Below are 24854 nucleotides of genomic sequence, written 5' to 3' on the forward strand. Positions count from 1 at the left end.
CGTTCACATGAAGTAAACTAAGCTTTAGCGGCACGAACCGCATTAATCTTTCCAATCAAGAACTCGCCAGCCTCCTCCGCGTCATCGCCATAGCTGAGATGAGGAAGTAGAACAGCCCCTGCGAGGTTACCGTCACAAACCGTGTCGCGAACGAGCCCACCGCAAAAGATTCGGAGCTTGTCGCGGGGGAAGTTGGGGATCTGCTGGTTGTCACGGCGGTTTTGGGTGTCGCCAAAGGTAACGACACCAGCGATCTGGTTCTTGACACTGGCGGAGAGATCCTCGATAGCGCGGTGGTTGACTGCTGCACCTTGGCTGTGGTCATGATCAGTCTCTGAATTAGTTGGAGAAAGGGCTGAACATACGAGTAGCCACCGCAAACGATGACAGCCGAAGGGCATTGACTGTTGATGTCTTCAAGAATGCCGCGCATCTCGCGCTCAGAAACGAGATCGGTGCCGCCGGGCAGATAGTTGGTGGAAAGCAGCGCTGCATAATCGACGCCCTCAATAGCCAGGTCGTCACCGTATTCGCGGCGCAGCTCATCGCCCAGTGGCTGACCGATGATAGAGCCCTTTTTTCTCAAGTTAAACCAAAATACAACTACCCAGCCTTCGGCTTCCTTACCATGTTGCCCGCTTCGGTAGATCCTCGAGCCCAAACAAAGATGACATCCCTACATCCGCCACTGAGCCGGCTGGAGAACTCATTCTCGGTCAAGCTGGTGCGGTCAAAGAAGATTTGACGTGTCGCAACCACGGCAGACCCCGAGTTGGGGAGCGCGATAGGCGTGGCAGAAGAGGCGATGGCCAAAGCCAGGATGGAGATGATGGTGTTCATCATGGTGAAAGTAAGAGCGAAAGATGTGTTTGGTAAAGAGACTACGGCGTAGAAAAGCGAAGGCGAAGGCGAACAGAGAGAGCGAGAGTGATTGGAAGGCAGAAGGAGCTCGTTGTTGAAGCTTGCCGGATGGTTGTGAGGTGAAGATGCCTCATACTTATACACACGATTTGCTCAATCCTCCTTCTGATCCCACACTCTCCTCTCTCCGTGAATGATCCCGTCTCACCATCAATATCTTGGTGTATTCCAAGTGCAGTTCGCCGACGTTGGTGCCTGAGCCGAGGCAACTCTTACTCCTCCCCACCACCCAATTAGCTAGAGCCTGAGGAGACTCTCTTCAAATAGCCAAGATCATAGTATTATACCAAGACACGGGGAGGAAAAGTAAAGCCTAAGATTAGAAGTTGGTGTGTGAGATAGCAGATAAGATACAGGGCCTGTCCGAAACCTCACTCCTGGTAGTTCTGGACTGACCTTGGAAGACTTTGGAAACACCAATAGCTGCTCGTAGAGTATTCGACGCACCTCGGCAACTTGTTGTGTATGATTGCATGGCTCTTAGATCGTCTGGGGTGCATCGGCAATTCGACGCGAACGAGATCTTTTCAAGGTTGGATTCATCGGATTGTGTCGCAGGTCCTTGCGTCTGATCGGGCTTGGCTTGCCGTGATTGAAAGGTAGGTTGGGATTGTCGTCGTTTGCACCCGTCCATGCAGAAAGACGTGGGACCACGGGATTAGGCGTCCCGCTACGGCGATGAACTGTTGCTTACTGTAGCCTTTGCGGTTGCAACCCACAGCCATATCGATACCTCAGGCATGTATGTACTCACCTCATACTGACGGTCATTGCTTTCGACCTAGACAAAAGACGACTGTATTTAAGATTGATGATCTGTGGCCGTAAGCAACTCGAAAGAACGCAATTGGTGTAACGCGCATGATATTACCACACATTACTGTCAAACGTACACAACTCCCCATGATACTTCATTCCTGGTCTTCAACTGGCTGCAATCATGCCTCGGTACAAAAATCGAATAGATTAAAGGTTCACAAAGCCAAGAGGATGTTTTGTGCAGATGATCGCAACACCATCGACACCCTTGTCAAACATGTCACAGTTGCCGAGGTCCCAGTTCAGCCACCACAGTCATCCAATCTTTCAACGACACAATGCCACTCAACCTTGTCGTATCTTCCTGTGACGTTTGTTAGGGATGGAAGTAGCGTTCGAGATGGGCGAACTTATAAGGCACTGTAGTCTCCTTCCAAGATGCGTGCAACAACAAGTTCTACCAGAGCAGATCAAGTTCACTGCCCACGAAGATGCGCTACACTTCTATTGCTCCTCTTTTGGCCTTTGCATTCTTTGCCACCTCTTCTGCCCAAGAGGAATGTCCCGAGCTGCCTAATAGCGGTGTGGAAATCGGGGAGCCGGTTCCAATCGTTCCTGGCGATGTCCCCAGAGGATGTTCCGACTACGAGATACTCGTTGGTGAGCTGCAGTTCAATGACCACAAATATCTACCGCAACATTGACCATGTTGTTAGCTCGCGGTACCAGCGAGCCTGGCTTCCCAAAATACGGCGTCATCGTTGGTGACCCTATTGTGAGCAACGTTTCAGCGGAACTGTCTGGAGTACAGGGGTATCCGGTCCAGGTACGATATCCAAGTATTGCTTCGAACATAGCATCACCAACTGAATTCCTTGCAGTACCCAGCCAGCTCGCAAATCATTTCTGGTGGAAGGCAAGGCGTCGATGACATTGTTCAGCGCTTGACCGCGCAGTCTTCCGCCTGCCCCAATCAGACCTTTTCTCTGGTCGGCTACTCGCAAGGCGCAAGCATCATGCACCGAGCTGCAGACAGACTGCCTACTTCTCTGTTCCCCAAGATCAAGTCGGTTGTCATGTTTGGAGACCCAAATTTGAGGCTGGGCGTAGTTGGAGATAAGTTCCCCAATGGTTTGAAGGCAAAGGTGCTGCAGATTTGTGCAAAGGGCGATCCTGTAAGTCTATCAATCGTGTTGTACGAGGGTGGGAAACAGACCATGCTGACCATGAGATGTAGGTCTGTGACTCTGGGTCCTGTCAGTTCTATCACTTGACCTACATCCGTCCTGAATACATTGAAGGGGCCGTGACGTTTATCGCGAGGGCCTTCAAGGGTATGACCCTCTAGAGCGGTACTGTGGTTTAGCAGTCTGTATGGTTGCTCTGATATATCAAGGCATTTTGAGTAAGTATTTGGTCCTCCAGAATATGTAAGATTGAGAAACAGAGTATCGAAGCAGGTGATATACATATGTATATAATCTGAACCGGAGTGGTGACCTGCCAACGCCAACACCAACCTAACGCTGAATCGAAAAGTGATGATAGCAACCCAGAACAGACGTCGTTTGAAAAGAGCGACACGTGAAGTGGATGCCATGCCGCGAAAGGCGTCTTAACTAGCAAGTTCCCCAATCACACCGGCCACGTAGCATAGTGCCGAGGCCCAGATGGCCGTTTTGACTATACCCGCTGCTTTACCGCCCCTCTTCTTATCTTTGGTCGTTTGTCCGCTCCGGTCTTGTTCTGCGCTGCTCTCTTGGTTACTAACTGCTCGCTCGGCAGCCTGCCTGCGCTCAGTGAAATCCTTCTCAAGTTGCTCTTCGCTCTCTTCTGGCCCAACGTAGCCGGTAGGCGAAAGGCGTGCCGTTCCATCTATCGGATTGATGTAAGTTCTTTCTCCTGTGATGCCAGCGTCCTTGTTCTGCTCCATTGTGGTTGATGGATCGGCCGTTTGGAAGGGTCTGGTAGATGCTGTGGAATTGAGACCGCCGCGCAAGACGAGCAAATACTTGTTTGCTTTGACGATCTCAAGACCATTCTCGATGTACGGAATGAACTTAGCGGGCTCTTCGAGAGTTGATAGCGCTTCATGTAGCGGTATCATAGGAGGGGCCTTGTAGGGTTCCGTTGTTGTAGAGGTGGTTAGCGAAAGCTTGCCGCTGTGCGGATCGTGCAAAAGGATTGTATACATCGTTGGTGAGCCCGGTTCTGGCGAATGTGATGATGCGCCTGACTGAGGTATTTCACCAACAGCATCGTCAGTGCTCGGTTTCGGGTCTACAGTGGCATGTTCGGTCGTTGGAGTAGTGTGGCCAGCGGTAAAGATTTCTTGTGTAGCTTTTGGGGCTGCATCGATTGCTGTGACTTCTTCTCCGCGCACGGTATCTGCGGTAGTTGTGCCACTGGCGTGATATGAGGCGTCGTCCATTGTAGGATCCTCCTTCAGCATGTCAAACTTCTTCACGTCATGATCTTCAGTCAATCTGCTTTCCTTAACCGGACAGGCCGGCTGCTCGTGATCAGTGGCGACAGGACCAGACCTATCCTCGTTTGAGTTTTGCATGTTATCAGCCAGTTCGTAGTCGTCACGTTCGTGGGTCACCTTCACGTCGGCCTCTGTTGCGCCTATCTTAGATGGCGTTTCACTCTCTAAGCTCTCCAAAACGGGTCCGAACGGTCTAAACAGGCTGTGTGCAAGGGGTCCTCGCTCTTCAAACGATTTGCTCGGTGTTGCCTTCGGCATACGCGCGTATCCATCATCTGAGAGTCCACGCATAGCTGACTTCTGTGCATCGACCTCATGGGCGAGACGTTCTTCAGCAGCTACCTTGGCACGAAGCTGGGCTTTGTCGGCATCACTCATAGCGGAAGACGTCTTGGTCTGAGATGACTGCTCACGGTCCTGCGGAACTTCCAGAGCTGGGGTGTCGGGAAAAATTTTAATGTCCTCCCAGAGATGTGGAGCCACACCGTAAACGAGCATGGCACGTTCCAGCAATCGAGATAGGGCCATCTGTGTATCTCTAAGAGTTAGCAAACTGTTCGCAACAGCTTTGTAGTTTGCGAGCACGCTCTGATCAATTTCCGGGTCCTCGAGCCGGGCCTGTAGACTCCAGATGAGATAACGCGTAAGGTGAGCGTTCTTCTGGGTAATTTTCGACGCAATGCTCAGGCGCCTTTTGAACGCTGGTGAGACGTTCTTTGTTGCGTCCGAGTCGCCGAGATCTTGGAGCAAGGCGTATGCCTTATTAAGGTCGTTGTCTGTGCTCTGGTACCGGAGACGCAATTCTTGAATTGCCCTTACTTTCTTCGGCGTCAACGAACGAAGCTTTCCGATTTCTGAGCGTTGTCGTAGAGTGTTGATAGCAGAGTCCAGGAGGTCCTCATCCGCTTTCATACGCCTCAAGAGAGGTTTAGATGCTGGAATGTCTGCCTCTAGGTCTTCGACCACTTGCTTCATCGTCGTGCGACCCTTGCGAATACGTGCCAGGATCTTGTCGAAGAACAAGCGGGTTTTCTTCGCATCCGCTTCTTCGGTCGGGTCTTGCCAGAAAAGACTAGAGAATCTTGCACCGCTTTCTTCAAGCCAAGACTTCATCCGTTCGACGCTCGACTCCAACTGGCTTTCGTCTGCTTTGTATGGGGTTTCGTCCATCTTTGTAGTTGTCCTGGGCTCACTGGATTCTTGTGAATCAAACGAGATCTCTGGCCGCTGCATTTGCCGTTCGATTCGACGAACGTATTGGTCATTGATGATCTTGGACTCAAGCATCGGATCCATACCGGTCTTTGCCTTGGGGGTGCTCTCGAAAGTGCTCTCCAATCTAGCCCGATCCGCTTTTCTACGTTCTTCGTCCAGGACCTTGCTCCTTCTTGCGGCCATGTTCGCACGAATCTCGTCCGCACTCAAGAAGTCCAAGTCGTCTTTGGGCAACTGGCTCAAGATTTTTGACGTTGACCTCACAGATGTGACGCTGCCTTGTGTACTAGGTGTCTCCTGTGGTGGGATGTGTTCTTGCGTGGAAGGTTGCTTCGTGCGTAGAGGACCTGAGATTGGAGGAAGCGACGGGAGGGTTTCCTGCATATGTGGTTCTGAGGAGAGCTCGTGGGTCCCGTCAGTTGAGGATGCTGACATTGACGACTCGTCACCAGCCTTTGCCATGGGCGCAGAGTCGGCATCAGGCTTTGCTACGACGTCCTTTGGTATCCTCCTTTGCAGTGTGGTCTCTCTCCAGCTGCCTGTCTCCGCCGTGCCGTGTCGTTGCGCGTCTTCGTGTTCGGGCTTCTCTGTCAGGAAGCGGTCCATAAAGGAAGGTTCTCTACTGGGTGCGGCCGTGCTGGATTGTTCGATCTTCTTAGCCGCATCCGTTTTCGTTTTCGCAATGTATTCTTCAAACGACTCCGTGCTCTTCGGTCGCGTCGGCTGCTCGTGTTCGTAGTCCTGCGCTGTGGCACGAGGTGCGCTTGTTGTAGATTCGGTCGATAATCCTGAATGGCGGCCAACAATCTTGACATGAAATTGCTCTCGCGGCCTCCTGAGATCAGAGGGTGACTCAATGCCAGTCGGGTCGTCAGGGAGCAGTCTTGCCCTGGATGACGGTTGGGGGAAGTGTGATTCTCTTTCCCTACGGATATCGCGCTCTTCACTATCGATCTTGACCCGTCGCGGGTAGTTCGGATCGATACTGCCACTCTTGCCTTGCTTCGGCGGCGAAGCGTTGTCGTCGTGGCTCTCCATCTCTCTCAACATCCACTTAGGAATGCTATTGGCAAGCCACTCCCAGTCTTTGTTGCCCTTGCCACTCAACCTCTCGTTGCTGGCCCCGAAGATGGCCTCGTATGGATCGTTCATGAGTTTCCTTCGCCATTGCTGGTACTGCTCTAGCTGCAACCATTCCAGGTTGGACATGCCGGATGGACGTTTGTTGCCATTGTTGTCTTCGTGTTGTGCTGACTTGGAGGGCGTGCGCGAGAAGCACCGCGTGCGAAGGGCCGCGTCGTCGGAGCGGAGGATGCGTTGCGCATAGCGTTGGAAAGGAGCGAGTGTCGGGTCCCGGCGCCACCAAGTCATGATGGAAGCCGTCAGGGGAATCGGAGGGAGAAGGGATGCAGGAGGTAGACTGAGAGTCTTAGCTCTGTGGCTTGTCAGAGATGGAGGATTACATGGTTGCAAGTACAACATACCGTGATACCTATCGCAGGTCTGCTGTCCAAGGCACCGACAGCTCCTCGGAGCTGAGCCTAGGTGAACGGATAGTGGTTACATCAATAGCCGGACAAATGGCGCTGGGAGTAGTGGCGCACTCAAGGGACGAGAGCAGTGCTGTCAAGAGCGTGTAAATTGGAAATCAAGAACAGCTAGAGGGCGATGGAAGGCCAGGCAGCGTCCAGGGAGTGATGGCGTCGCCATATCCCCGCGTAAGCTCCGTGCCGCTTATCATGTTTCGCGGGGTACGTTCCCGCGTGATCGCTTGTTCGCGTCACCATTTCACTGGTCCCGGTCGTCCAGAACGGCCCACGCCACATGAGACGCTTTTCCTTTTTGCTGTAGATGGTATTGCTGATAGGGTCGTTGTGCGTAGCCTTCGGTTGATGGATATCAGTGAGGCTTGACGCGTACCAAGTCGCGTCACGACGCCGATAAGGCGATAAGGCAATAGCGCTACACCCTATCGGATCCATGTCTGGGGAACCTTTCACTCTTAGTACCAAAATCGCGATGGCAACTTTCATTCAATACTCACGATTCTCAATTGCAACGCTGACCACAGGTTGTCAATGAATGTATCGTTCCGAACAATCTATCTACAGGTTTCAAGATCGGCGCGCATTCATCATCCCCGTCTCGGCGTGGCACCCAATGTACTCGAAGAATTGCTGGTCCGGCTCCAGCACGTAAACCTCATGGAATAGCCGGAGAGACAATACATTGTTCAGCTTTTTCGCATACATCAGGAAGCCTCCGAAGATGTTGATATGCGTCTGGTGGCTTTTACTCCAGTATTCAAGCGACGCCAGGTCATCGAAATAGCCCAAACCGAACGTTCTTTCACTGTTCGCCTCGAACGAGTTTGAATCCACAACATCCCACAAGTTCATCGCATAACATCCAACCTCGCGCCCTTCATCACGTAGAAACTTCATCCCCTCGACGAGCACCGGATGCATTGTATCGAGGTAGAGTTTGCGCTCTCCTGGTAGCGTGTCGGACGAATCCTGGCCCGATCGAATCACGCACAGATTGGGCCTGCCGGATATACGGACACGTTTTGAGGAATCTGCATCATCACTCGAGCCATTCGCGGTGCCATCCTTAGAGCACCATCTATCGCCCTCGAGCTTGTTGTCTTGAGCAGCTGCTAAGCGATCCCGCATGCTACCCTAATACGCGTGTTGTTCCAACTCGCCTGAGATCCTCTCTTGCATGTTGGCCGCTCCTTCTGGAGTCTCAGGGTTTGAAAACACTGTTTCAAAACGATCCATCGTTGGACACAGAATCTCCTGGAACCACCCATGCCCATCTTTTTCCCTGTCTGAACTCTGCCACCAAGTATCGAACCCAGATTCCTGCTGCCAGCTGCTGTGCAAGTCTGCGCTGCGCCAATATGCGATCACGGCGATGCTATAGGCACCTCTCTTGTCGATTACGGAGGTTGTTTCCCAAAACGACGGGCGCTTTGACTGTGGCCCTCTACTCACGAACTCCTGAAGTTTGGTAACGGCTATGCCGTCGTTCCCGGTAACAGAGTCGTACTGCGCTCCCATCATGGCCATGACGAGATCATTCATTGTAGCCTGGAATCTGGAGCAATATCCAGGGAACGGCGGAATGTAGTTGGACGGCGTGCTAACTGGGCATGTTCTCTCCCTGCGATGGTGCTCTGGAATTGCGTCCTCTGGCATCTTCAAGACTTATTCGAGAAGTTATATTGGATCTGTGGGGAAAAGATCCGTCGCACTCCTCGTGCCTGGGCGCTGTGTTGTGAGAGGAGAAGCCACAGGGCACCGTCTATCGAGTCTCAGCTAAGGGCAAGTCTTGCTGCCCGCTCCTCGCAGTCCCGTACAACGGCACGGGACGCTGTGCAGCAAGGGCCTCGGTTCACATGTGTCTAGGTGGGGCACTGGACTAGGGTCGGATCTCGCGCTAGGCCTTAGACCTGGAGTCTGGATGTGCTCCCGGCATCAATTTTCTTTTGTGCCTAGAGAAGCCACTGTACTGACAGTGACGTAGTATTTGCGCACATGCGCTTCTGCAGCACTCTCATCTGGGAATCTGCGAAGCTGGGTACGAGTTCAAGATCCACATTTGACACACCCCTATCTGCGTGTGCCGCGCGCCGCTAAGGCATGGACCGCCAGGTACGGCTGAAGGCTGTATGTCAGCCAGGCTCTTTTCCAGTCTCGTGTCCAACTATATCTTATTACCTTCGGACAAGATCGTAAAATGTCAAAAAGCAATTTAACAACCAATTGCGCGACGTTGCGATAGGAATCGGGCCGTTAGATCTTCACAGCGATCTTGGTAGCCAGCACCCCGAGATCACCAAACTACCACAAGGATGATCATTCGAGGAACTGCGGCAACTTATTGCGCCCGGCGGGTTTCTCATCCGAAAAGGTACCCACACCAATCGCTTTGCACCGTCATGGGTCACCTGCGCCCGATTGAAAGCCTCCACTCTCGTCGTGTATCGTATAGCTTTCGTTTTTCGGGCATTCCTTTTTACAATGATACTCAATGTTAAGGGCCTTGCTGCTCGGCGTACCCTGATCTCGCGCGAGAGGGCCCTCAATTGTCGATGCTTGTCTCGCCAGCATGTCTAATCCCTTCACGACTGAAGCATGGACCGAATACGCAATTGGTATTGTCGTTATAATACTTCGAATTACAGCGCGCTGCTGGCAGATCCAACTACGTTGGGATGGAGATGATTACTTCGCCGTACTCTGCGCCTTCTTCTTCACTGCTGAACTTGTCATGCTGGAGCTCATCGGCCAGAATGGCTCCATCACTGGAATGAGTAACGAACTCGCGTTGCAACTTACACCTGAGGAAAGCCAACGTGTTACTGTGGGTAGTAAATACCTTCTCGCAGGGTGGATACTATATACAACCCTGATATGGTGCTGTACGTAAATGCTTTGGTAACGGAGCACTCGAGGCCATGTGGTCATACTAATAGGCTGTTACCACAGTAAAAGCTTGTATGCTGTTCTTTTACAGGAGGCTCACGTATGTATACTTTACAAATTTAGATTGATCCCTGCTGATAGCAATAGGCTCAATCTCCAGCAACATAATCTCGTCAAGATTACTGGGGCAGTCTGCCTTGTAGCTTACATCGCTACTATCATCGTGTTCCTCTCACACTGTCACCCTATCTATCGACTCTGGCAAATATATCCATATCCAGGTGATGACTGCGCGCTCAACATATCCAAATATCTGGCGTTGGTCGTTACAAATGTAACGTGGGTAGCCCTAGAAATGAGCCTGTCCACTTCTGTACCATACTTACAATCATCCAGCACCGATCTCATGATCTTGTATATCCCGCTACCTCTACTCTGGAACGTCCGACTACCTTTAAGAAGGAAGCTTCTGTACGGAGTCTGGTTATGCACCGGTGTTTTCATGATGACAGCAACATTGCTCCGCTGCATCCTGTGTCTTCAAGACGTTTCCCAGATCAACGTTGGCACCATTTGGTCAATCCGCGAAACAGTGAGCCTCTCAAATTTTAAGGCCACTAGGACCTTGCTAATGTTTGCCATAGTTTGTCGGAATCTTAGCTGTCAACGCACCTATCCTCAAGCCCTTTCTGAGTAAAGCAAGGAAAGCTATGTCATCGATCAAGCCATCAAACGACAATTCTGGCCAGAATTTGCCAGACAGCCTTCGTTTGTCGCATGTTGAGAGGAAGGGGAAAAGGAGGACTGTGCATGAGATCGACAACATAGACATGAGCATGAATGGAAGTGAAGAGCACATTGTGAGACAAGGAACAGACGAAGAAAGAGCGAGCAGTGATGTCAATTCGAGAGATGAGGGTGATGCGGTTTAAACTCGGCATTGCGTGCAAAGCATGATCTAGCGCAATGAGTCATGAGCCTGTCAGTAGAAGCTGACGCATGGTATAGGTACAGCGGCGACGCTGATCAGGCTGCTGCGGATCTGTCTCTGTTGTGGCACCAGTGTTGCCAGTAGAGTGGTCTATCATCAGATCATATCTACTGCAACATAACGCACCTTGCGAGTGGTTCTGCCCTTATCATCATCATCGGTGTGAGAACAGGTGCTGCATCAGCCGCAAGACTACTTTCCAGCGTCGGTCGGCAATGAAGCCCAATACAGTCGGGTGGTGAAAACCCAATAGCAGGCCAGTTCTAGTGTTGTGAAGCATGGAGGCAGAATCTAGGTCATGTCATGCAAATGCATGTACATGATAATAATACACTCGCGTGTACCCAATATGGTCTAGCTCAATTCTCATCCTCCAACAGCCTCCTCTCTTCTTCGACAACTTCAGCTTTCTTATCATCCTTCCCACTCGACCTCTGCAGACTGACCGTAATCGCCGCTCCGATGATAAGCACGGCTCCCACCAAGCTCTCAGCAGGCGGTGTAGTTCCCCAGATCACCTTCTCGACAACAAGCGCGAAGACAAGTTGCAGATACGTCAAGTTTGTTGCTCTTCCACCTTTCTCCCTCTGCAGGCCTTCCGTCAAGAGAAATTGCAACAGAAACCCGAAGAGTCCAATAATGGCGATCAATCCCCACTGACCGAGCGTTTTGGGCATGACGAAATGTAACGAAGGGTGAACCAGGATGAGCACGAACGAGGCGATCGTTGCGATGAGAGAAAAGTAATTCACCGAGATGAGCGAGTGGGCGCGCTTGCCGATCACTCGGATAGTTGCGTAGGCTGTCGAAGCACCAAGCGTGCCTAGAATCGCGATGAGGATTGCCAGAGCGCGTTGTTCGGTGGTAGTTGATGGTAACGGTGCATGCCCGTCCGAGTCATCGGCTATTGGCCTTGAGTGCGAAGCGGGAAATAGCCATGGTGGTCTCGCGACGAAGAGAACGCCGCAGAATGCGACGAAGCTGCAAAGCGCTTCTTTCCAGGTAAAAGGCTCGCGTAACCAGATGAAGCATACAATGGCCGTCATAGTTGGGATTAGGAAAGTTATTACTGTCGCGTCGGAGAATTCAAGCCATGATAAAGAGTCTAGGCGGTACTGTTAGCTATAGTCCTGTTCACTGTCATGACCCACCCTTGCAGGTCGCAATCTTATATGGGGTGAACCGAGGAGAGTCGCAGAGGGAGTTGAACTTACAATACAGTCCAAATAAACCGACAAATCCTGCGGTACCTCTCAGTATGAGCAGTCCTTTGATGCCTTTCTGGCCGAAAGGAAAGTCAGGCACCGCGTGGTACCAAGAGTAAATCGAGCAGATGATCGTCGTGCACAGCATGCGGATGAAGATGATTTGCAAAGCGTGAAACTCGATGGATGGGTCATTCGCGAGCAGTTTGGCTGCTGTGTTCATCTAGTGCTCATTTGTAAGTGGCATGGTCTGCGGCATGCAGTCATTGCACACAAGAAATAAAACTTACGACAGAACCGCATGTCTGTGCTAAGAAAACTAAGAATAAACCGAAATTCCGCCTGTAGAATGACTTCAGACTCTGCGATATTTTGCTCCATATTCCTGGCGGATTGGCTTCCTCGTCCGTATCTTGCGCAGAGCCTGAGGCTGCAGATGGCAGGCGTGGCAAGAAGTTTACCCTTGAGCGTCCTGCGGACGGCGGTGGGTCGGCTATGGTGCCATAAGACATCTCGAACCTTTTGTCGAAATGTTCGCGATTGCAAAGTTGAAGTGGAAGGGCAGAAGCCGTAGCAATGCGGAGCAAAAACACATGGTCCGGTGACCCACTAGTGGGTCTCTCATTCGGCGGTAGCCCGTGTCTAGCCTTGCTTACTTCAGCTAGAATCTTCTCACGCATGCAACAAGACTGCGAATGTAATACCGATCACAATATTGCCGACATGTTCTTGAGATTTTTGGGAAGCAAGTGCAGTTGCAAGTAAATGTGTGAATAAAAATGAAGACATTTAGTGTTCCCAATATATGTACAAGAAAACCAACTCTCACGTACTACCGAACCTAACCAGCATCTTTCTACAAGACGTCGGCCTAGGAAAGGTACGCTGCATCAACCCAGCTCTTGTAGTCGCTGCCCAGAACAGTGGAAGGGCTAAGGGCAGCCGAGAGCTTCTTTGAGAAGGACGCCCTGGTACCCTTGGATCCATCACCAGTGTTTGCGTACTCGGCATATGTGACCTTGTCAGTCCTGGGGTCATCGGTATTCCAAACTTTCCATCCCGCGGCATTGATGACATTAGTCATGCTAGTCTTCTGGAACACAACACGAGAGAAATTCCTCCAAGGACGGCCGAGGTAGTAAGCACCCGCGCTCACCGTGTTACCAGGAGCAGCAGCGATCTTCGAGTTGTTGATGACATAGTATGAGGGATTGGAATCTGAATCGCGACCGTTGGCAGTAATGTAACCCACCGACGCTGTGAGAACGCCCAGAGAGCAACCATCAAACCATGCTATGGCCTTCTGGCCGAAGATGAAGTCAGTCGCTCCTTCGATGTAGGATTTGGCGTAGACCTGGCTACCCTGCTGGGCGAGGATGGTGTCTTGGTAACCCTTGAACTGGCATCCGTAGTAGCCTTGCTTATCAGCATAAGCACTAAGGGCGAGAGCTTGCGAGCCCTGTCCGCGTGTGTTGACCAGGTTGATGTTGTAGACCTTTAGGTTTGGTGTCCAGGCGCGGAGAGTTGCAGTTTCGTCGTTGTTGGGGGCGTCATCTTGACTTTTGCCCTGGGTGATGGTCACGGTGTTGCCGGTGTAACTACTAGTGTCTGTCGTTTCGCCGTACACCGTCAGGGCCGACTTGAGCGGCTTGATGTAGACTTGCTCCTTGTATGTGCCTGCAGAACCGAGGGCATCAAGTCAGTACATGTCTCACATGGAGTTGGTACAGCTAGAACTAACCTTTCGCGATGAAAATGCATTGTGCAGCCGTACTGGAAGCGCTCAAAGCATCAACGGCGGACTGAACAGTTTTGTACTTTCCGCTACCACCCACAGCCAGACATCCAGAAGGAGGACTTGTACGTCCAGCCCGAGGCGCCAGCGTCGTTGGAGCTGCGACAGCGGATGCCGCGAGCGTGAGCACGAAAGCGATTGATGGGAGCATTGTGGACAAAGTAGGACAGTTGAAAATGAAAGTATAAGAGTGAGTGAATGTAGAACTTAGCCTGAAGGCGTGCAGTATGCATATACATATAATAACTTCAGCATGCCGGCTAAGCAAACTATATTGGCGGACTCCCCGGGTCTGACCTAGACCTCCGAACAGCCGCTTAGTGAGCTACGGGGTCGTTTCCCCGCTATGAAAGCTGTCGAAACGGGCGAAGCAAGCCATCGGAAAATTGATGTATGCACCCCAGACGGTGAATCTCTCATCGCGCAACGACTGCGCATGTGCATTGCGCCGGTTGGTGGGAATCTTGTTGCCGTCCGTGCGTTGATTTGGGTTGATTGTAGCGTGTTACAGAGGGCTGACGGAGGCAGTATTGAGGTCCGAAGTGATGCCGCGTGCGCATCGCATTACTGATGGTGTTGAAGCTGACGCGTTGTTGGGCACCACGGACGCGCCTCCTTCTTGCAGGTCGAGGTTTGTGGGGAAGGATCCTGCGCAGGGCCGTGCGTTGATCACGTGAGCTGGTGTCGCGCTAAGAGGCCCGGGATCCACACGTTCCAAGCCCAGCAATTCATTCATTGTGCGACGCTGAGACCAATCTTCCGCAGACCGCGCTTTGACATCAGTTATTCACTTTGGGTGCTCTTGGTTATCAGTATCTGGTCATTCTTTCCCTCGCAATGGCTCCATCACACACAACTGGCAATAGCTGCCAAACAATCGACCTCACAGGTTCCTCACCAGAGCCGGAAGACATGCCCCAGCAACGACCACAACAGCGGCCACAGCCAAGGCCGCCCCAAAGACTAGTTCAAATGTACCTCAAGCCCGAGCCACGCCCCTACGGTATGGCAAATGTCGGGATGGAAGCTAGGCATCCGATGGCTTCCGCGCGAAACCCTGTAGGGCCACAGCAGGCGCGCCCTATCCACCCTGAGCATATCAAACAGATCATCGAGACAGCCGACCCGCGCGCTGTGCAAAAGGTGCTGCTCGACCTTTGCCAAATGTCACCGGCCTTTTCCGGCGCCCTCGTCCGTGGACTTGCGCCTCACTCTGCATCCGCCCAGAGCCTGATCAGCCAGCAACGGATGCAGTCGCATCAGCCCAAGGTCAAGATTCAAGATGAGGATGATAGCGACGAACTCTATGAGGCGGCGAACAGAAACCTCGTGAAGCCTACAGTTCCGACCCCAAGTCACAACAGCTTGCCTGCACAATCCCGCGAGATCAGCGGAAGTCGAGCTACATCACGGCCTCATGGTTCTGAGTTCGCATCACGAGTGAAGCGGGAGCCACGTGAGCGCTCACAGTCAAGTTCAGACGGCGACATGCACCTTCCTGGAGCCTATCCACGCTCAACCACGTTACGCACGCCAGTCCGGAAACCCTCAGGCCCATCTTCCTCTGTCAATCAAACCCCAAGGCTGTTAACCAGAGACACGCCACGGTCAGCGAGCATCAACACACGGCCTGCGCCTTTGATAAAGACCTGCACAGTGTGTCACGAACAGATAGTGGACGTGAATGCGCCCTGCGTTTCTCATTCTGGGAAGAGGTACAGGCCACCGGGCGGGTCAATAAAATGGGACTGCTGTCAGGCAGACATGGACGATCCCGGTTGCGAGTTCAACGGGCAACATACGACTGGAGAAGAGCTCGAAGAAGACGCGTTGGTACAAAGGAAACGACCAAGTGCGTCTCCGGTTCCAAGTCGTGCCACACAAAAGAGACCCAGAGCATTCTAGCGAAACTGCTAGGGGTTTGCCAGGCAGCTGGTCGCTCTTTGCTTACAGCGGGACGCAATAGATCCACGCAATGGGTCCTCTTCTGTGATCGTTCCTTTTGTTCTTCAGTTCCAGTCGTCTTCGGAAGACACTTCGCACGTCATTAGTTCATTGCTAGAAGCACAGCGTAGGCGTTTCGTTACTAGGCAGCATCGATATGGCTGCGGAGATCTCAGGCAGCTGCATTACAAATACTTGTGTCCGTTCTCGATGAGCATGTGCATTACTAAGCCTGCGTTGCCCTTCCTGATCTTCACGGATCTGGCCTCGAAAACTCCACCATTGTCTCCAGGGCCCCAAACTGTTCACCTTCCCATTATGGACAGCAATTACTCCCGTCGCTTCTCGTGTTCCGGTGCAGGTCTATGCTTCAGGAGACTGCGCCTCACCGTTGTTCTGAAACCCATACACATCCCTTCCATTCCTTGATCTGATGGTTATGACGCGACGGCCACTGTTTCTGTTGAGTCACTGCATGCAAGAAACAAACCGACCAGGTCTGCAGATTGCATCAAGATTAGGATATGCAAAGTAGGTAGCCTAACCTTAATGTAGACTCTAGGGTGTTTATGTTTTTCCTAAGCCGACGTGGAGCGCTCAAAAGGCTAAGAGGATACTACGAACTGATGGTCCTTTATGCCAATCGTTCATCCGTGGACACGTCTCCAGTAGTCTTCGTTCTCAACTCGCAGTGAGCTAGACAACGACCCTTAGTATTCTGCAAGTGTTATCATTACAAGCGGGCAATTTGTCAGTGAATTAGCGGATGTTGCTTGACCGTTATCTCTACGATGCCTATTCTGACTCGTTCCTCACGCGTGACGTCATGCCAAGTGTCTTGCCTGCATTATCATCGACGCGCTAACCTCCATCTCTCCCACTTCTGCACCCGCCGTCAGGACGCGATAGACATGTAACGGACATACGCACTTTGCGTTCCAGAAAACACGATACCAAGCCGAAGATGCATTGGTATAAAGCTGACAGGTTGCTTCATGAGCATTGCCCCACGAAGTCCGCGCGCCGCACATCATGAAGGCCGCGCTGTTCCTATCGCTTGCAGCTCTTGTCAGAACGAGTACAGTTTTCCAACTCAACTCTACGTCGTATTATTCTCCAGATCTTACCGCAGCGACGCTTAGCTTTGGCGACCAGTCACGGGCCAACGTAGAGCCTTTGCCAATCACTTATCTGACCTTTTCGGACCCTAATGTCACCGCGGAGCTACTGGAGTTCACGATATCCTCATTTCTATCGCACGACGATGTATACTCGGAATCATTCCTCCATACACTAGTGCTTGGCGGTTCAAGCACTCTTTCAGACAATGCACATGCATATCTTGGCTCGATCGGGTGCAGCATGATCTACACTGCATTGGACGCCGGCGTAGCATCCGGCCCATATCTACTTCACCCATCAAAGGCTATCACCAGAGTCTACCGGTTGTATTGGGATCACAATTTCGCTTTTGTGGAGTCGGTCACTGAAGGTCAGAATGGGACTTTCCTTCCTGTCACAGGTCTGGCGTTGACAGATGCCTACGGAGCTCTTAGTATCGCAGTGCCGTCACGATTATACTATCCAGCACCCACAGAAGACAAGCCTTTGTCGGGTAAACGCCTGGGCGTGAAGGATATTTACGACCTGAAGGGTATCCGAACGAGCGGTGGGAATAGAGGCTACCGCGACCTTGTGGATCCTGCTCCCGAGAGCGCGGCAGCTTTACAAAAGCTTATCGACATGGGTGCGGTGGTGATCGGAAAGACAAAGACTACCCAGTTTGCGCTTGGGGAACGACCAACAGCCGACTACGTGGATCAGCTGGCACCCTTCAACCCTAGAGGAGACGGTTACCAGCATCCCCAGGGTTCATCAGCCGGTTCTGGAGCTGGACTTGCATCGTATGACTGGATGGATATTGCAACTGCCTCCGATACTGGAGGCTCTGTTCGCTTACCGGCCATGGCAAACGGCCTGTTTGGCATGCGTATCACCAACGCCTCACTGCCACTGAAGGGAATCTTGCCCATCTCAGCAATATTTGATACGCCGGGCGTACTGGCTAGGTCGGCGAAGCTCCTCCAAGCAGTGCATAGGAAATGGTACCCAGCCAAGGAATACACATCCTACCCTAAGCGCGTCATCTTGCCTGATCTGTTTTGGCCTACAGTCAACAGCACGAGTATGCCTATATTTGATTCGTTCATCTCACAGCTAGCTACTTTTCTTGACGCCAATTTGACAACGTTCAACGCCAACGCCAGTTTCAATGCATACGCGAACATCTCTGAAGGCATAGCATCCTATCTCGGCTCTACATACTCCAACATTACCAACGTGGATCAGTACCGCGACCTTGGTCTACCTTTTAGGGAGCAGTATATTGCCAAGTTTGGCAAAGCGCCCTACTGGAACCCGCAAACACGAGCGCGATGGAATCGGGCCGCGACCTTGCCGACCTCTAGCTATACCACTGCTATGGAGCGCACGCACACCTTTCAGACATGGTTTCGAGAGACGTTGACGCCATCATGCGAGTCAACGTTGGTGCTGTATCCTATGGGCGCCGGTACGGAAGACTACCGCGACATCTATACAGCCGCTCCAGGTGGTATATTTGCTGCTGGACTACCCGGCAACCAGATGTCAGTTCTGGCTGCGCTACCCGACTACACAATACCGATTGGCGCAAGGTAAGCTTGACTGTACGAAGTGCATATAAGACATATACTGACTTCGTACCTCTACCATTGCAGGACGTATGTCAGCAGGGTTACTGAGAGAAACGAAACGCTCCCCGTTACTATTGGTATGGTAGCTGCGGCAGGTTGCGACCACATGCTCATGGATTTGGTTGCTGAACTTGCCGAAGTTGGAATAATTACGGAAAGTGTCAAAACCGGGTCTAGCATGTACTAGGGAAAGCAGAAATATACCCATGGGGCTTAATACACCGAGAACCCGAAGTACGTGCCCGTACGAGCTGCGCATTCAACAATCCCACATCACAAGACCTGCACTCATTGGTTTTGCTGTGTGCCATGCTTTCCTACCGTCCGAACACATCCCCGCTGTGATTGGCGGACTATCTTTTAGGACCCTGTCGATCACAACGTCTGGAGTAAATGAAGAGAGTAATCCAAGGTGTCATTCACCAGCAGCGCGCTACGGACTAGCTAGCTGATCTCGCCGCCTCTGCGCATGCCGCGTGGAGCTTTCATATTACATCTCTTTTCCTTCAGTCTCCGACATTCTTCCTACCCCGTGTTCTTCGCCTTGAAGATGATCTTCTGCACTGTTCTGCCCCTGCTAATATCCTCCGTCGCCGCCCTCGCTTTCCCAGGCGCAGAAGGTTTTGGGCGAAACGCTGTCGGCGGTCATGGTGGCACTGTCTATGTTGTTACAAACCTCAATGATAGCGGTGAAGGGTCTCTCCGCGAGGGCGTTTCCCAGAGCGACCGCATAGTCGTGTTCTCGCTAGGTGGTTTGATCAAGATTAAAGAGCGCATGGTCGTGGCCAAACGCGTGTCTATCCTTGGGCAAACAGCGCCAGGCGATGGTATCACAGTTTACGGAAATGGGTGGAGTTTCAGCAACGCCGACGATGCGATCGTCCGGTATTTGCGCATCAGAATGGGAAAAGGAGGAGATAGCGGAAAAGATGGTATCACGATCGCAGAGGGAAGCAACATGATTTTCGACCACGTCTCTGTCTCCTGGGGTCGCGATGAGACCTTTTCGATCTCCGGCAACGACGTCGGCAACATAACCATTCAAAACAGTATCATCGGGCAAGGCCTGCAAACACACTCGTGTGGCGGGCTGATGCAAACGAATCTCGGGAATGGTATCAGCCTGTTCCGCAACTTATACATTGACAACAAAACGAGAAACCCGAAAGTCAAAGGCACCAATGACTTCACCAATAACGTGGTGTACAACTGGGGTGGAGGTGGAGGATACATCGCTGGAGATTCGAGTGCAGCAAGCGAGGCGAATATCGTTGGGAATTACTTCATCAGCGGGCCCAGTACCAGCGTCACGGCGTTTACGCGCGGGAATGAGAACTTCAAGGGCTACGTTGAAGGCAACTTCTACGACTCTAACCGCGATGGCACGTTGGACGGAACGGAGCTGGGTGCATCCTCCAGCAACTACGGAGGCATGGTTATCCAGACGGCCAAGTTTCCCTTCCCAGCGCCCGAGAAGACTCTATCGGCGGAAGATGCGCTGAGGCTCGCCGAGAGTTCTGTTGGTGCGAGTAAGGTGCGCGATGTTGTTGACACGCGACTCATTGAAGAATTGAAGAGCTACGGGAAGACGGGTGAGCTGATTAGTGACGAGAATGCTAGCCCCATGGCTGGGCCTGGAACTATCGACGGTGGAAAGCAGTGGGCGGATGCCAATGGAAATGGCATACCTGACGACGTCGAGGATCAGTTCTCGGATGTGGAAGAGTGGGCTAATAGTTTAGTACCAAGCGGTTACTAGATAGCAAATCGCATTTGGCAGCGTGTATCGCAAAAGAATGACTGGGGTTCTTTGAAGTGGTTTGGTTCATGAATCATTTATTTACTATAAAGAGTGTGTACGTGAAGTGAAGAAGGACTGAGCATATGCCGATACCGAGAACGCAGCCTGGCTGATAAGAAGCAAGGTTTTATCCTTGCATCAAAGCCTCTCTCCTAGCAACCTATGCGGACGCAATCTGAGCCCTCAAGAAGATGGGTGCCTGTACAGCAGCCTCATCCGAGTATAGGAGATGCGCAGGTGTGATGATGAGTGTTCCAGTGCAGACCAAGTCGCCAGTCTCGCAGTAGACCCTAGTCTTGCTGGTTGGGAAGCCGGGGATTCTTCCGCCATCTGAAACGCTGTTACAGACTGTTGTATACTATGTTGAGAGAAGGAAAGAGCTTACTTTGAAGGTTCTTGGTGTAGCCAAACAGCACTACGCCCTTGATCTGGTTCTGTACAGCAGCACTCAGACCAGGAATAGCGTTCGACATGACGGCAGCGCCTTGAGAGTATCCACCTGCAGTGATGGGCGTGTTGGGGCACTTGCTCGCAGCAAGGTTGAAGAGACGTTGGGCTTCGCGGATGGCGGCTTGGGAGGTACCGGCTGGAAGCGTGTTTTCCGCAATACCAGCAGTGTATGGGCCGCCTACACCCTGAATCCAGGTAGTGGATGCTCCATATGCGCTTTCGAGAGCGCTGGCTGTGAAAGGACCAACTAAGGCGCCCATGTTGCCAGCTTCAGTGCTGCCTCTTGCAAAGATGAAGATGGTTCTTGGGCAAGCAGCGCTACTGCCGCTCTCCAGCTCATTGCGAGTAGCGCTTGACTGGCGAGCTTCGAGTGTAATGGGCTGGGGTGCATCCGCCGGCGCAGAGGCGGGTACAGCGATTGGGGAAGAAAGAACGAGGGAAGCAAAAAGAGAAAGAATGGTGATAGATTTCATATTGACGATTGTAGTAACGATGGGTAATGCCTGGTGGCTCTGAAGAGAGAAGTAGTAGAAGGAAGCTGGAAGTTGGCTGTTTGACTGTGCTGTGGTCCTTCCCATACGGGTTCCCTCCTTCCCTTTATGTTCCTCTCAACATACCCAAGATACTGGTTGCAAATCCACATCCTTCGCGCCTACCTCGGTATTGAGGCTACCTAAAATCTTGTAATGCATCTCGAATAGTGGTTGACGGACGTTGACTCCCCAAAAGAGCGCTGTGACCGTTCTACCAGGTGTCACAACAATCCGAGATACCCTTGGCGTTTCTGCTCTTACCCCCATAGGCAAGACCTTGACTTGAAGAGATCTAGTGAGCAGATGCAGAGCCTTTGAGGTAATAGAGCAGAAACGGCTACAGTGGTCCGAAGTATTGTGACACCTGGTAGTCCTTTGTCTCCGAGATCGAGATCTGGTATTTGGCGTTGACCCTCGAGCATCTGACCAGTAGGCATCATGTTTGGATCTGAGCTTCCTCGGCCCAGGAGATGGTGCCTGGGATGTTATCCTGGGCATGCATGTCCGGGAGACATGGATAGAGCTGATGGTGGGATGAACTGGTCGCGTGGTAGTCGGACGAGGATTTGCTGCTAGGTTCATCGGACGCTATTGGACTTTCAGGTCAAGCTCGCGAATCGAAGCCGAGGCACGGTTGAATCTACATGGATGCGATGAAGTCCTGGCCTGAGTGGGATGGAAGCTCGTGATGTGGGGTACATACACTGGAGCTCTCTTTCGCGGGAATATACCCCGCACATCCACTACGGGAGCGCGCTAAGGCCCCCAGAGGATGTGTAGCGAACGGTGTCGGGGCAAGATACCCGATTCTGACGTTTGCCGTCTTTACAGGCGTTGGAGGTTTTGGTGTTGTTTACCTCGCTCCTGTAGGCTAAGGGAAGAACGGCATGAAGGATTGGTACCTTCCGCATAGGGACACCGTGCATACAACGCATACAAACAATACTCAGATCATCTCTGGGTTGAAGGATTTAGTTTAGGCAGTTCTTCCAAAAAGAAAGGGAGGTTATCGGATTACGGCTAAAATACCATGCCTGCGTGGGATATCCCGCGTCTACCCACAAGCTAATGTTGCATCAAAGCAGCTGCCGTATGTACCTTGTTGGGCGTTCTGGTTCGTCGCTTCGGAGGACTCAGCGGTACGTAAGACAGAACCCTGGCGCTGGCGCATCCCAGAATGAAGACGAACGCATAGAACGCCAGCAGATTCTGAAATACGGCCAACGTTGTCACGCCATAGATCAATGTACACAACGGCCAGAAGAATTCCGATACGTATGTCCATACGTGAACTGCAAAGCGACGAAGACTGTTCAAAGACATTTGAACGTGTGCTCGATAGGCGTGGAGGTACTCGATTGTCGTTGGAGGCGCAAGTATTCTGTCCCAGTGTTCTCGTCGCGCCTCGTGTGTCCATGTACGCACGCCAAGAGGTCCGGCTGCCCTAGTCTCGAGAAGATATCTCCATATAATCTTCAGCTGCCTATCCCAGCTATAAGGCTTCTCCTGTTGCAAGAATCTCTCCCATTTCTTTACAGTATTGACTGCCATCTCTTCGGTGACCTGAAACCATTCCTTGTGTGCTTTGGACTCCTTATTCGCGCTGACGCGCCCGTGATGTTCGCAATGGAATGGTGCACAGCAGTTCTCCAGGTCGATATGCACAAGCTTCTCTAGGCGACCACAATGATCAATCTCGTGATCTGACACGTGGATCACACTGGGCAGGAAGCCACAGGCTCTTTCATGCTCAATGATGCGGTCTCTATAGGCTCGTTTCGTCTTTCCGATCTTGTAACCTCTGGATTTGTTGTTTGGGTCACATAGAACATAGATGACTCCTTTCCGATCGCCAGGAGTCGGATTCTTGAGCAGCTCTCCATACAAGCTGTCGTGGGTAGATCTGGCGGTCTTTGGGGTCAGGACTGGCGAGAAGCCATCGTGCTCTTGATGAGGTTGCTGATTCGCTTCGGCGTGAGAGGGTGATGAGGAATACCGCACTTCCGATGTTGATAGTCCATCCACTTCAAGACCTTGACTACCATCACGCCGTGGACGCTTACGTGCGATGCTGTCATGAGAAATTCGTGCGGCGTCATCGATGATTTGTTTTGGGCGTCCGATAGAGTCAGAGACTATTCGGGACGGCTGACTGGAAGACTTTTCGCGAGTAGTTAACGCAGCCAGGCGTTGTGATTGGGGGATGGCTTTGCGAATTGGTGAACCAGTAGAGGTTAGGGTGGGGTCGCTTTGGGTATCCATGAAGCGCGGTCTGGGTGGGGGAGGTTGAAATGACTTGACTTGTGAACTGGTAGGTATGTGCCCTGTTTCCAGCTGCGAGTTTTTCCTGAGCCCATTTAGCTTGGAACCCAAAGATTTGTCAAAAGATGTATCGAGAACCATGTCTGTAAGCAGGATTGATAGATGAAAGACGAAGTAGATGATTGATGTGCACGGAGCGAGGAATTTGGGCTGGATGCCATTTAACCCTTTGCGCTGAATTTATCAACGCGTTGTAGGATTACTTCCCCAGCAGCTGCAGAGTTCGCATGAACAAACGTGTGGCGGTGCTGAATGTCACTGCTGTGCCGAATGCTTGGATTGTTTCGTAGGCTTCATAGCAGCCTTGCATCGGCGGCCGAGCAGAACAACACGATGAGCACTCTTAGCTCCTAGCACTATGTCGGTCTTTCTGTTAGCATCGATAGCAAGACTCGCGAAGAATCGCTGTGTGCAGCAGACCAGTGATGGACGCGTTGGTACGGACCCAGGCACACTTGTTACCCACGCGCTGCATTCCACGTGCAGATGCAGCGGCTGTGCCCATCCCACAGTTACTACGAACAGCTAGTGCGGCTGCCTGCGGTATCAGAATCGCTCCTGCTGTACGCAAAGCTGCGGGTGTCGGAAGCTCGTAGCCTTGCTGCCATCGGAGCGATGTTTCCGCGAAGCAGCAGTCGACGGCCATGATTCGCTATTTTTCGAGGCTGGTTGCGCCCGAGACGTTTACGGTGTTGTGGCTGTGGCGGTGGTTTCTACGAAGAAGCAATTTGCTGTGAGGGCGACAGGAGGCAGCGACGTTTCGCGCGTCATCACGCGCTCCTTGGCGAGGGATCACAAAGCCGAGCCGGAACAACAAACGCAAGGTAATAGCACCAAGGTCGTTGGGAAGCAGTCGTGCCTCATACCGCATCTATCTCTGGGTACTTCCGAAATTTGTACCTTTTTGTGGCATCTTAGCGCAGACGCGTCGGGTACGGGCAAGCAGCGCGATGTCATCAAGTTGTACATCCACTATAGTTTGACCGGTGACGATGTCCGCGTTCTCAACTGTTTTCTGGCGCGATGACGCGTTGATACTCTTCGCGCAGCTGCCAACGGCGCAATGCTTTGATCGGCATGCATCTGTCGGTTGGCGAACTGCATATGAGGTGTAGCTTTGGTCTCACTGGCTGGAGAGAGAGGTCGTGCTGCGATACTATGATGCGTGCAGATACCTCAATGGCTCCTCCGGCTTTGGGAACAAGGAATGTGGGGCGCGCTAGTATTCCCGGCGTTAGTCCGCGTTCCGAGATGTCGCCTCA

The 24854-nt window shown here is 52.0% G+C and overlaps 7 protein-coding genes across 7 annotated transcripts; 3 read left to right on the forward strand and 4 right to left on the reverse strand.

Annotated features, from left to right (window-relative positions):
* Positions 1-17: 17 nt before the first annotated feature.
* Positions 18-843, reverse strand: J4E90_001126 (uncharacterized protein; the record flags this gene model as incomplete). The annotated part of the gene is made up of 3 exons (XM_051430717.1): positions 18-315; positions 366-574; positions 628-843. 3 exons carry the CDS (start codon positions 841-843, stop codon positions 18-20), a joined length of 723 nt encoding a protein of 240 aa, XP_051296204.1.
* A 1543-nt stretch (positions 844-2386) lies between these two features.
* On the forward strand, positions 2387-3028 carry J4E90_001127 (uncharacterized protein; the record flags this gene model as incomplete). The annotated part of the gene is made up of 3 exons (XM_051430718.1): positions 2387-2506; positions 2562-2855; positions 2918-3028. 3 exons carry the CDS (start codon positions 2387-2389, stop codon positions 3026-3028), a joined length of 525 nt encoding a protein of 174 aa, XP_051296205.1.
* Positions 3029-3295: 267 nt separating this feature from the next.
* J4E90_001128 (uncharacterized protein) lies at positions 3296-6754 on the reverse strand (the record flags this gene model as incomplete). Its single annotated transcript, XM_051430719.1, has 1 exon — positions 3296-6754. The coding sequence occupies one exon, from the start codon at positions 6752-6754 to the stop codon at positions 3296-3298; it is 3459 nt and encodes a 1152-aa protein (XP_051296206.1).
* Positions 6755-11166: 4412 nt separating this feature from the next.
* On the reverse strand, positions 11167-11853 carry J4E90_001129 (uncharacterized protein; the record flags this gene model as incomplete). The annotated part of the gene is made up of 1 exon (XM_051430720.1): positions 11167-11853. The coding sequence occupies one exon, from the start codon at positions 11851-11853 to the stop codon at positions 11167-11169; it is 687 nt and encodes a 228-aa protein (XP_051296207.1).
* A 4930-nt stretch (positions 11854-16783) lies between these two features.
* Positions 16784-18451, forward strand: J4E90_001130 (uncharacterized protein; the record flags this gene model as incomplete). Its single annotated transcript, XM_051430721.1, has 1 exon — positions 16784-18451. The coding sequence occupies one exon, from the start codon at positions 16784-16786 to the stop codon at positions 18449-18451; it is 1668 nt and encodes a 555-aa protein (XP_051296208.1).
* Positions 18452-19036: 585 nt separating this feature from the next.
* J4E90_001131 (uncharacterized protein) lies at positions 19037-20245 on the forward strand (the record flags this gene model as incomplete). The annotated part of the gene is made up of 1 exon (XM_051430722.1): positions 19037-20245. The coding sequence occupies one exon, from the start codon at positions 19037-19039 to the stop codon at positions 20243-20245; it is 1209 nt and encodes a 402-aa protein (XP_051296209.1).
* Positions 20246-20447: 202 nt separating this feature from the next.
* On the reverse strand, positions 20448-21210 carry CUTAB1 (Cutinase; the record flags this gene model as incomplete). Its single annotated transcript, XM_051430723.1, has 2 exons — positions 20448-20617; positions 20673-21210. 2 exons carry the CDS (start codon positions 21208-21210, stop codon positions 20448-20450), a joined length of 708 nt encoding a protein of 235 aa, XP_051296210.1.
* Positions 21211-24854: the final 3644 nt, after the last annotated feature.

This window comes from Alternaria incomplexa, assembly GCF_024043165.1.
Source record: "Alternaria incomplexa strain BMP 0042 chromosome Unknown scaffold_1, whole genome shotgun sequence".
NCBI lineage: Eukaryota > Fungi > Ascomycota > Dothideomycetes > Pleosporales > Pleosporaceae > Alternaria > Alternaria incomplexa.